General features: G+C 40.6%; 2 protein-coding genes across 4 annotated transcripts in view; both read left to right on the top strand.

Moving 5' to 3' along the window:
* LOC130275887 (ficolin-2-like) overlaps nt 1-1,282 on the top strand; it is a 104,824-nt gene extending 103,542 nt beyond the window's left edge. For all 3 annotated transcript variants that reach the window (XM_056524489.1, XM_056524488.1, XM_056524491.1), the window contains one exon: nt 832-1,282. In XM_056524489.1, the coding sequence (XP_056380464.1) occupies nt 832-1,079 (248 nt within the window). In that variant the 3' untranslated portion in view covers nt 1,080-1,282. The remainder of the gene's footprint in view (nt 1-831) is intronic.
* Nucleotides 1,283-5,949: 4,667 nt separating this feature from the next.
* Nucleotides 5,950-12,913, top strand: part of FAM107A (family with sequence similarity 107 member A) — a 219,807-nt gene continuing 212,843 nt past the window's right edge. Inside the window, exon 1 of the mRNA XM_056524483.1 lies at nt 5,950-6,089. Coding sequence (XP_056380458.1) covers nt 6,066-6,089 — 24 coding nt within the window. The 5' untranslated portion in view covers nt 5,950-6,065. The remainder of the gene's footprint in view (nt 6,090-12,913) is intronic.

The following is a 12,913-nucleotide window of genomic DNA, read 5'->3' as shown; positions in this document are numbered from 1 at the left end:
AGAGTGGAATCCTACAAGTCTGAGACAACATTCAAGTCTGAACCAACATCCCTACACTCTTAGTAAATGAGGCCCAGTATTTTCATCCTTATTTTGGGCCTCATTTTGTTGCTTATGTTTTGTGTATTTTTTTTATCAAAAGCTGAACTGACATACAAAAAATATAATTTGAAGTTTTGCATGTTGTTTTCTGTGTTTTGGACCCACTCAGAAATACTGTGTGAACATAGCCTTAAAGGGGTACTCCGCCCCTAGACATCTTATCCCCTATGCAAAGGATAGGGGATAATATGTCAGATCACGGGGACCCCCGGGATCCTGGCTGCAGCACCCCGCTGTCATTATTGCACAGAGCAAACTCACTCTGTGCGTAATGACAGGCGATACAGGAGCCGGAGCATCATGACATCACGAGGGGGCGGAACTGTGACATCACGATGCTCCGGCCCCTACATTGCCGTAATTACGCACAGAGTGAGTTTGCTCTGTGCAGTACTGACACCGTGGTGCTGCAGCCGAGATCCCGGGGGTCCCCAGCAGTTGGACCCCCGCAATCGGACATCTTATCCCCTATCCTTTGGATAGGGGATAAGATGTCTAGGGGCGGAGTGCCCCTTTAAAGTCAAGTTAAAGTGCAGACTTGCTCCAGACAAAAACTGCGTCAGTGTGCAGTTTTACTGTAGATTGTATTCTAGTTTATGTCTGGGCTCCAAAACCATGTGATTCACAGTAAAACCCAATGCCATTGTGTTTTGCAGCTGCGATGTGTTGTCTTATCCTCAGAGGAAAATGTGAAAAATTATTCCTTTTTTTTTTTTTTTTTGCATGCAGGTGACGGTCTCGCTTATCACAATGGCCGCCCCTTCACAACCAAAGACAAAGACAATGATGCTTTTTCAGAAAATTGTGCAGTACGCTTTAAAGGTGCTTGGTGGTACGGAGAATGCCATAATTCCCATCTAAATGGACAATATCTGAGAGGAACACATGCCAGCTATGCCGACGGAGTAAACTGGAAATTTGGAAAAGGACAGCATTATTCCTATAAAATAACTGAAATGAAGTTTAGGCCAGTTTAATATGTGTGCTATTTTTTGTAGTGTCAAAGAAGCCATATTTTGTTTTTACAAACATGACTACATATTACCAAAGGCCATCCCAACTATGGAGGCAACATATGAGTTTTGTCCTTCTTTAGGATGGTCCCCACATTTCTCAGAATAATCTATGATATGACACATTTGTATTTGTAACCTCATGTCTAATGTATACCCATGTACAGTAAATGTTTTCTACTGTATTGTTCTGTGTTCTCTCTCTTGACTACCAACCAAATGCCCTACCATTTTATACAGCAACTAGCTCATCTCCATATAAGTGAGTCTGTTTAATGTTAGGGCCCTATCCGATATAATGCTACCTTAGCGCCGATGACACAATTTGAGCAAAATATGAAGCAGTTATTCAGCAAGTGTAACAGTAATGCTATTCAAAACAATAATATATACAAGCAAGGGCTATATGGTTAGATCATAAAGCTGCTATGAGGCTTTGTAGGAAGGTGACTTTGGCCTCTTCACCCTGTGTGTGTGGTGGGGGGGCTCATTTTCATCATTGCTAGGGGACCTCCTACTTATGCATAGCACTGATCAGTATCTGCAATCTACAGATTGCAAAACAATAGTTTAAAAAAGGAAAAGTGTAAGTGTAAAAAAAAAAGTAAAAAAGTTTTAAAACAATTTAAAAAGGCCCTTTTTCCCTATTTTACCCCAAAACGCATAAATAATTTAATAAACATACTTAGTATCAGCGTGTCTTTAAATGTCAGAATTCTCAAAATATAATGTTAATGATCCTGTACGATGAACAGCGTAAACGAAAAAAAAAAAATCTGAAATCAGCTGCTTTTTGGCCACATCACTTTCCAGAAAAAGGAAATAAAAAGTGATCACAAAATCACATATATGCAAAAGTGGTACCAATAAAAATGACAGATCATGGCACAAAAAATTAGCCCTCATACAGCCCTGTATATTGAAAGATGAGAGTTAGAGGGGTCAGAATAGAGTGATTTAGAACATACTTATTTTGTTTAAAAAGTTTGATAAGTACAATTATAATAAAGGGCATAAACATGGGTATCATTTTGATTAAATTGACCCACAAAACAAATAATAGAACATGTCATTTTTACCGTAAAGTGCACTATGTAAAAAAGGAAACCCTCCAAAATTTGCAAAATTAAATTTTTCTTTTCAATTTCCCGAGAAAAAAATATTTTTTGGGTTATGCCGTACATTTTACTGTAAATAAACCCCAAAACAAGCCCTCATGATGGAAAAATAAAAAAAAAGTTATGAATTTTATAAGACAAGGAGGAAAAAATGAAAATACAAAAAAATGAAACTGGCTTTGTCTTAAAGACAAAAATGGTCTTAAGTGGAGTTTTTTTTTTGTCTTTTAAGGGTGCGTTCCCACAGGGCGTATACGCAGCGTATTTGAAGCTGCGCAAAATGTATGGCAGCAGCGGGAAATACGCTGCGTATTCCTTGCTCACTATACACACAGGGCTTTCCGGCGGCAGCCCTATGTGTGTAGTGAGTTTTGGAGGCGGGGCCGTGTGCCGGCATGTCTGCGACGCGCAGCTCCGCCTCCAAAACTCACTGTACACATAGGACTGCCGCCGGAAAGCCCTGTGTGTATAGTGAGCAAGGTATACGCAGCGTATTTCCCGCTGCTGCCATACATTTTGCGCAGCGTCAAATACGCTGCGTATACGCCCTGTGGGAACGCACCCTTAAGTAGTACAATAATGATTTACTTTGTATTGACCCACAAAATAAAGATAACATATCAGTTTTACTGTAAAGTGCACTCTAAAAGTTGCAAAATTGGGGTTTTCTTTTTAATTTCCCTGCAAAATACTATTGTTTAGGTTGTTCCATACATTTTAGGGTAAAATGAAAGGTGTCATTACAAAGTACAAAAAACAAGCCCTTATATGGGCCTGTGGATAAAAATACAAAAGAGTTACGTCTCTTAGTAGGCGAAGAGGGAAAAAAATAAATAAAATAAAAAAGTGTCCTTAAGGCCAAAATGGGCAATGTCCTTAAAGGAGTACTTCTGTGGAAAACAGAAAGTTAAACAGATTTGTAAATTACTTCTATATAAATTATTTTATAAATTACTATATGAATTTGAATGGTTTCATTTTTTTTCGTCCAGTTGACAAAACTAAAGTAAAAATTATATACAAAATAGCACACACATTAAAGGGGTATTCCAGGAATTTTCTTCTATTTGACTATGCTACGGGGGCTGCAAAGTTAGTGTAATTCATAATATAATATAGTGTCTGTACCTGTGTGTGACGGTGGTCTCACAATTCTTATGTGATTTTCACCCCAACATTTTTTTTAAGGGGGATATTCCAGGATTTTTTTTTTATTTGACTATGCTACAAGGGCTGTAAAGTTAGTGTAGTTTATAATATAGTGTCTGTACCTGTGTGTGATGGTTTCCTCACAATTCATATGTGATTTTCACCCCAATATTTATTTTTAACAGCATACAAAATGACTGTTGTCTCAGATTTTTCCCATGTTGCAATGCGGCCGAGACCTGACATCACTAGTCAGCTGATGACAGGGAGCCTGTCTGCTTCAATGGGTGGAGGGATCGTTTGGTGGGAGAGAGATTAAACTGCAACTAATGCAACAGCTGTAGGCACCCTGATTGAAAAACACAGGTCTTTTGAATTAATGCAGCTCATTTATATTTCAATGGGTGGGGTGGCTGATGTGTGGGAGGGAGGAAAATGGAATTATGGGATTTTTAGGCAAAGAAGGAAACTCAAACAGGAAATACCAGTTCACAAAATGATATCCACAGCATTCTGGTAATCTCACAACATAGCCATTTAGCCCCAAAACAAGCACAGATCCTTCCTAAGCATGTCCATTACTGTCTGCCAGGTACACACTAAAATCAATTTATGGTGGATAACCCCTTTAATCTATTTTTATGGTATCTGCACTTATGTTTTTTGACACTAGATGGCAATGCTGTCAAGAAAAAAGTCAGGAATGTTAAATAGTTTTTGAGTCAGATTGTCAGCGTTATCATATGTAATGTTGATAGCAAAGTTGTAAAAAAAATAGTTGTAAAAAAAATCTAATAATAATATTTACTTGCTATCACTGGTTATAACTTTTTTTATGCATAGTAAACAATTACTATTTTATGCTTAGTAAACAATTGCTAATGTTTAAATGCGGTTTTATTTTTACCTTTCAGATAATCACAATCCTATACTATTTTCTGTAAACTTATACTGCAAAAAAAATGCACAGGATAGGGGGTAAGTGTTTGATAGCAGGGGTCTGACCACTGGGACCCCCCGCGATCTCCCAAATGGGCCCCAGCATTGTGAGAGCGGCTAATGCCCGTAGCACTGACCTCAGTGAGGTGAACAGTATGCCGCCTCCCCATACAGCTCTATGGGAGAGGCGGGGAGGCATGAATGCTGCATCCTAGCCTCTCCCAAAGAACTACATGGAGGAGGTGTGTTGGCCGCGGCGTCATGCTGCGGCCGACATGCCTCCTGCACGGGAGAGCCGCAACAGAGCCGTGTCCAGGTGCAGGAGACCCCGCAATCAAACACTTAAGTTGCTTTTGCTACATATTTCCTTTAAAGACTTTACAAATCACAAATATCAGGCATTCAACACCCCCTCCTCCTTTTACCATTTACAATATAAAAAAAAACCAGTAAAATATATAAAATACATAATTTGTATTCATAATGGTACAAATAATACCTACAGTTTGACCTATAAAATTTAATAAACAAGCCCTCACAAACATTACATATATAATAATAGTACTAGCAGATGTATGAAACCCTTGTTTCTCCTGTTATCCAGACTTTTTTCGATTCCCCCCCCCCCCCCCCACCCTGTTCAAATCTTCTTCTCTGAAAATCATCTTAGCTTTGTTTTGTGTCTGCAAGACAAGCAATACAAGGTCTATGGAGGGGGGGGGAGGGGGAGCTCTGCCACCAGCTTTGAGAGAACTTAAAATTATTGATGAAGCCTGCAGAGCAGAAATCTACTGAAAATGCCATATACAAGCAGAGGCGTAAGAATGCAAAATTTGCAACAGGGCCCCATGTTCCATTTATAATACTGGTCTCTTCAGATGTGCCTTGGGGCCCCCTTAGGCACCAGGGCCCCGATGCCACTGCTACCACTGCACCTCCTACAGATATGCCCCAGTATACAAGTTATATAATGGAAATATATTGTATTGCTCCTCATGTACACACACAGGACAGCTTATCCTAAAAAGTCACCTGAAATGACCGGTACATTTTAGGTTTCTGGGCCCTAATACAAAATCTGTAATAGGGCCCCAACTATCATGTAATATTTATAATACTTCTGTCATTTCATGTGGCTTTTGGGACATATCAGGAATTGGGCCCAGGGGCACTGCTAATCCTGTACCTATGTATACAGTACTGGCAGTCTCTGCCTATGTATCAGTGCGGATGAGCTACTTCCATCATTCTGCGAACATTTACTGCGGACGCACAATGAAAATATTAGCATTCGTACGTCTCCGCTGCAAAATGTTTCCTGAATCTCCTGCAGAACTGCTCGGCATTCTGTGACATGTTGGGCTGTCAGGAGCAATTACTTTAATCTTGTCCAGCCTTTCTGCATCAGGAGCCCGGCTTAACAGCGGGGTCTGTATGAAAGGTACTATTGTGCATGGCATGAACACTCCACCAAGGAAAAGATTGTTCTCTCTCCTGCATAGGACAAGTGAAAATGTTCCTCTCCTTTAAGATGCTGCTGATTTCTTCTTCTCGCTGGGTAAAATAAACTGGTGCTGTCAGGGTGCCAGCGGCTGTGTGTGTTTCATGCAGTCTGTGCCTTTCCGGAGTCTGGGTGGACAATACACACTCTGCAAAGTGCCAACTCTCAGAAAGTCAAGGACCCAATTGTGAGGAGCGGCAGCATTTTCCGTGGGGGGAGATTGGATTTCCAGCTCCTCGTAGCATGGGAGCGGCTCATGGAAAGAAGGTATGGGGATTGTTTGCATTCCCATCTTAAAGGCTTTTTCGACTTTCAATGTATTGGGAATACCTGCAGAGAACATAGAGCAGGTTCTATGAATGAATGGCTGGAGGATTCCAAATGTAGATAATGTAGATAACACAGGATGATACTAATATTGTATCTGGTTGAAATGTTCCAATTAATGGTCGTCCTATAGGGAATGCTGATGTCACCTAGGTCTGAAGTTGTCAATATAAGGGACATCACTGATACATCAAGGGACATCACTGATACATCAAGGGACATCACTGATACATCACCGGCTGGGCCGCACCATATATGTATATTAGATTTTGTTATTGGCTGACAGATTAAAGTATGTGGGTGTGGATGAATAGTGACGCAAGTGTTTATATAGTGCATGTGACACTTTCAATTGCAAAGTCATGTTAGACCTGATAGAATGTCTAGTAGAGTGAAATGTTGGGTTTCATTTATTTGACATTTTATAGTATTTCATTTTTGGTTATTTTAATTTGCTCTGACATTTAGTGACATTTAGTGTAATGCTGTCCTATATCTTAGTAAATGGTCTAAGGTAAAGCCTTCTTTTAACCGCTTAAGGGCCAGGCCCATTTTGGCCTTAACCCCATAAGGACTGAGCCCTTTTTCACCATAAGGACTGAGCCCTTTTTTGCAATTCTGACCACTGTCACTTTAAGCATTAATAACTCTGGAATGCTTTTACTGATTGTTTTGATTCCGAGATTGTTTTTTCGTAACATATTGTACTTTAACACAGTGGTACATTTTCGTTGTTACTTGCATCTTTTCTTGGTGAAAAATCCCCAAATTTCATGAAAATGTTGAAAATTTGGGCAGGGGGCGGGGCGAATCTGATTGGTCCGAACGTCCGCCATTCACCATTACATGGTGAGATGGGATTGCTTACGTCACAGGGCCTCCAAAGGTCCTCAAGCTAAATACCATTGAGTTCACCTCGTCACATGACCCGCAGGTCCTGCAACGCTAATGGAAACAAGTAATTAACCGTTTATTTACACATATTATTCTATTTACATTAACCTATGAATAAATTACTGATTATAAACTAGAATAGAGGCGACTAGGGGTAGACTGGCTGACAGGGATCCCTACGTCCTAGGGACTCTGGCTATGGGGACCCATAAATAAATAAGTACCGTATAGAATGTGGTACTGGGACACCGCACAGTGTGCCTCCAGCTGTTGCAAAACTAGAACTCCCAGCATGTACAGTCTCTCAGTGCATGCTTGGAGTTGTATTTTTGCAACAGCTGAAGGGACACTGGTTGCAAAACACTGAGTTAGGCTGGGTTCACACTACGTTTTGTCCCATACGGGAGCGCATACGGCAGGGGGGAGCTAAAAGCTCGCGCTCCCGTATGCCTTTGTATGCGCTCCCGTATGTCATTCATTTCAATGAGCCGACCGGAGTGAAACGTTCAGTCCGGTCAGCTCATTTTTGCGCCGTATGCGCTTTTACAACCGGACCTAAAACTGTGGTCAACCACGGTTTTAGGTCCGGTTGTAAAAGCGCATACGGCGCAAAAATGAGCCGACCGGACCGAACGTTTTACTCCGGTCGGCTCATTGAAATGAATGACATACGGGAGCGCATACGGTGACATACGGGAGCGCGAGCTTTTAGCTCCCCCCTGCCGTATGCGCTCCCGTATGGGACAAAACGTAGTGTGAACCCAGCCTTAGCTAACAAACTCAGTTTCACAACCAATGTGTGTGCAGCTATTGCAAAACTGCAACAATCAGCATGCATTGACAGCTGAAGGGCATGTTGGGAGTTTTAGTTTTGCAACAGCTGGAGGCACACTGCTACAACTCCCAGCATGCCCTTTAGTAGTCTCTGCATGCTGGGAGTTGTAGTTTTGCAACAGCTGGCTGCACACTTTTTCATAGAAAAAAAGTACCTCCAGCTGTTGCAAAACTACAACCCCCAGCATGCACAGACTGGAGTTGTATTTGGAACTCCAGCTGTTGCAAAACTACAACTCCCAGCATGCCCTTTGTCTGTGCATGCTGCGATTTGTTGGTACGCAACAGCAGAAAGTGACCAGGCCTCACCTCCTGCTGGATCCTTCCGCTGGGGCTGCCACCGCTGCTGCCGCCAATCCTACTGCTCCTGTCGCGGCCACTGATCCCGAGGGGACCCCGCCGGACCAGGGCACAGTAGAAGACCTCCGCCGACGCCAATCTCCGCCATCTTCGCAGTCCCGATCGCCGCCCAGCAGGGTCGTGATTGATCGGTCGTTCTGACCGATCAATCACGTGATCATGAGGCGGCACCAGTGCCACCTCACTCCTGCTGGGTAAGGGTGAATGGGGCTGTCTCGGACAGCCCCATTCATCCTTTTTTTCCGGGTCACCAGAGACCCGATTCACCTGGAAAATCCGCAAATCGTTGGTCTGAATTGACCGACGATTTGCGGCGATCTCGGGACCCCCCCAGGGGTTTGCACGGGGTGCCTGCTGATAGATATCAGCAGTCACCCCGATCCGGTCCCCGCCGCTCGCCCCGGTCCGGTCCCTGCCACAGCCTTTGGCTGTCTGGGCATGCTAGGAGTTGTAGTTTTGTAACAGATGGAGGCATCCTGGTTGGAAAACACTGGTCTTAGGTATAACTGTGCACTATATACGTGAATACAGCATCTGGGTATTGCATGCCTTAACTATGGTGGTTACATGGCAATTTACAGTAGCTATTGGTATTTCCATCATTATTTGTTCCAGAAAGTATTGAAAAAATATTTTCAGATTCAAAATCTTTTACCAAAGGAACACTGTGTTAAAAAAAAATGTCAGGTCAACTGGAACCAGAAAGTTAAACAGATTTGTAAATTACTTCTATTTAAAAATCTTAATCCTTCCAGGACTTATCAGCTGTAAACTACAGATGTACTACAGATAAAGTTGTGTCGTTTTTTCCAGTCTGACCACAGTGCTCTCTGTTCACACTTCTGTCTGTGTCAGAAACTGTCCAGAGCAGGAGAGGTTCACTATGGTCATTTGCACCTGCTTTGAAAAGCCCTTTTGAATTTTGTGTTTGTATGTGCATATTGTGTCTCCATATGTTTTGTGTGCCTCCATGTCCATTGTTTCTTCCTGTGTGGATTTTGTGTCCTTCTCTAATTTGTGTTTCCATTTGTTTTGTTTGTATCCATGAAACATTGTATATCCCTGTGTGCATTGCATGTTTTTATGTGTATTGTATTTCCTTATGTGCATTGTGTGTCCACGTGTGTTGTGTGTCTCCATGTGTGTTGTGTGTGTCCACGTGTGTTGTGTGTCTCCATGTGTGTTGTGTGTCTCCATGTGTGTTGTGTGTCTCCATCTGTGTTGTGTGTGTCCACGTGTGTTGTGTGTCTCCATGTGTGCTGTGTGTCTCCATGTGCATCCCATACTGTTATTGTACATGGCTGTGAATGTGAATCACTGTCACTTAACACACAGTGAGAATTCCTGAGAGTTGTAATGCTCTGAATGATCTGCTTATACTCTATATTAGCTGCTTATTGCATTGCTTACATTCCAGATCACACACTGTGACACTTTGGCCTGTAGATTCATTTTATGCAATTTCTTCTTTTTTTCCCCCCCAATATTATACAGTGGGGCAAACAAGTATTTAGTCAGCCACCAATTGTGCATGTTCTTCCAATTAAAAAAAAAAAGAGAGAGAGGCCTGTAATTTTCATCATAGGTATACCTCAACTTTGAGAGACATAATGAGAAAAATCCATAAAATCACATTGTCTGATTTTTAAAGAATTTAATTGCAAATTATGGTGGAAAATAAGTATTTGGTCACCTACAAACAAGCAAGATTTTTGGCTCACAGACCTGTAACTTCTTCTTTAAGAGTCTCCTCTGTCCCCCACTTGTTACCTGTATTAATGGCACCGGTTTGAACTTGTTATCAGTATAAAAGACACCTGTCCACAACTTCAAACAGTCACACTCCAAACTCCACTGTGGCCAAGACCAAAGAGCTGTCGAAGGACACCAGAAACAAAATTGTGGACCTGCATCAGGCTGGGAAAAAATCCACTGTGGGAGCAATTATTAGAAAATGGAAGACACACAAGATCACTGATAATCTCCCTCGATCTGGGGCTCTATGCGAGAACTCACCCCGTGGTGTCAAAATTATCACAAGAACGGTGAGCAAAAATCCCAGAACCACAGAGAACTGGGTAACAAAACTACCATCAGTAACACACTATGCTGCCAGGGACTCAATTTATGCAGTGCCAGACTTGTCCCCCTGCTTAAGCCAGTACATGTCCGTGCCCATCTGAAGTTTGCTAGAGAGCATTTGGATGATCCAGAAGAGGATTGGAAGAATGTCATATGGTCAGATGAAACCAAAGTATTGAGATTAGCTTTTGTTATTGGACAAATACTTATGGATTTTTTTTTCTCATTATGTCTCTCATAGTTGAGGTATACAGGCCTTGATACACCCTATAAGCACTCTATAGCAAAATTAGTTTAGTAGAAAGACGTCCTCCGAATTATACATTCAAATTATTTAGTTGGTAATAAATATTATATTCTCTTTCATAAACACTGTATAATGTAATTACCGGGACAGCAGATGAATAGATATCAGAATTTTTGTAGCAAAATTACATTACTTTTATTACTTGGAGAATGAGTACTGCAAACGGTTATTGGATTATGCAATGAATATCCATGCTCAGAAATTTTTTAGACTCCTGCAGTATATGAGAACACCATCTCAAGAAATGGGAACATAATAACACATGTACTGAGAGGAAACAGCGATCACCGGTACACCAGTATAAGATTTAGTCCTTGTGCTCAGGAAAAAAAACATTTTTTTTTCATATCAACTGGCTCCAGAAAGTTAAACAGATTTGTAAATTAATTCTATTAAGAAATCTTAATCCGTCCAGTACTTATCAGCTGCTGAAGTTGAGTTGTTCTTTTCTGTCTGACAACAGTGCTCTCTGCTGACACTTCTGTCTGTCTCAAAAACTGTCCAGAGTAGCATAAAATCCCCCATAGCAAACCTCTCCTGTCCAGCAGAGAGTACTGTTGTCAGACAGTACTGGAAGGATTAAGATTTTTTAATAGAAGTAATTTACAAATCTGATTAACTTTCTGGAGCCAGTTGATATGAAATTTTTTTTTTTTCATGGAATACCCCTTTAAGTTTCATCTTTGCCTGTGGCAACTATAGAGATGCAAAAAAAAAAAAATTATTACCTCAGGGAAGGTCAAAATTGAACAGAAATTTAGCAGAAAATCTTGTAAATCAGATAAATCTGCATTGGCAAATCTGCTCCTAAGGCTATGTTCACATGGCAGAATTACCATCGCAAATTTCGCTGAAGAATTCCAGCAAAAAATTCCACCGTAATTTACTGCCTATTGATTTCAATAGGATTTTGCAGTCCCATTGAGACAGTGGAATTCCACTTTCCGCATTATGCAAAAATATAAAACCGGTCTTATATTTTCCAGAATTCCGCGGCGGAATGCCAATAAAGTCAATGGGGCTTGAATTTCGGGTGTGAATATAGCCTTGCTGTGTGGAGCTGGGTACAGATTTGTAACTGTTTGGAAACGTAAACTAAATATGTGTTAATTTGTAGCTGCTGCAGATCTTCAGCATTTCTGCAGCAAAATCTGGGAAAAAAGAATGTGTAAATTTGTTTAAAATTTTTACTTTCCCTTTGAAGTCTTTTTTTTTTTTTTGTATTTTAGATTTGGGTCTTGGTATTCTTCTAGAACCAAATCAGAGAAAACGTAGCGAAAAAAAATTATGATGCAAAATACAGAGGATAGCAGTATTTTGACACTTTGGGCCTAATTTTTCAACATAGATTAGTGCAATTTAATTCCACTTGTTCTGATGCATTTAAAACGCTGCACTCATTTCCATTGGAAAAAATGGGCACGCATTGAACACATTTTCGGCACATATTTGGGTGCAGAAGACAAAAAAAAGGGCCAGTTTTTAACTGGTTATAATGGCATTTTTACAATTGTTATTATTTGGTAATATTTAAAACAAGCACTTTTTTTTCATGTGATTTTCAACTGCTATAGAGAAGCCTATGGGAAAAATACCACAAACAAGTCATTCCTAGAGCATGTGTCATAAAACAAATCAAAACAGTCAAGGAAACTATGGGGGACATTTATCAAAGCATTTAGTAGGGTTTTTTTTTATTAAAATTGTCGCAAAAAAGTCGCATGTGCTACTACTCTCTTTTTTCTGCGACTTTTTGCATAATCAGTGTCCTAAGCAAAAAATACAAATCTTGCTTACCAAAGCAAAAAGGGATTTTTGACTTGCAGTGGTCAGAGATTTATCAAGTGCGAAAGTCGCAAAAAAGTGGCATCGCATGAAAAACCTACTAAATGTACTCCAGCTCAGACATGGAGCAGAAAAAGCTACTACCAAAGCAAAAAAAGAAAAAGTGCTTAAGCGAAAGAAATTTATCAACAGGCTGAAAGCAGTTGATAAATGAGTCGCACATAAGCAAAAAAATTGTAAGAAAAAAATAACTAAAAAAAGGAATACATAAGCGAACATTGATAAATGTCCCCCTATAATACCAGCCCAACTGGCATCAGCATCTGGTCAGTATTATATTATCTGCCTATTCCAGCCTATTAAGCAAAGTTGGGAACCACAACAAACAGTGGCTTTTCCTTTGCTGAACCTGGCACCATGTATTAAAGGGAACCAATCATCAGATTTCACCCTATATAAACGCTTGGCAAAGCGTTCTATAGGGTAAAATCTTTATCCTCAC

This window comes from Hyla sarda, chromosome 6 (genome assembly GCF_029499605.1).
Source record: "Hyla sarda isolate aHylSar1 chromosome 6, aHylSar1.hap1, whole genome shotgun sequence".
NCBI lineage: Eukaryota > Metazoa > Chordata > Amphibia > Anura > Hylidae > Hyla > Hyla sarda.
Note: the sequence above shows the minus strand (reverse complement) of the source record. Positions and strands in the feature narration are given on the sequence as shown.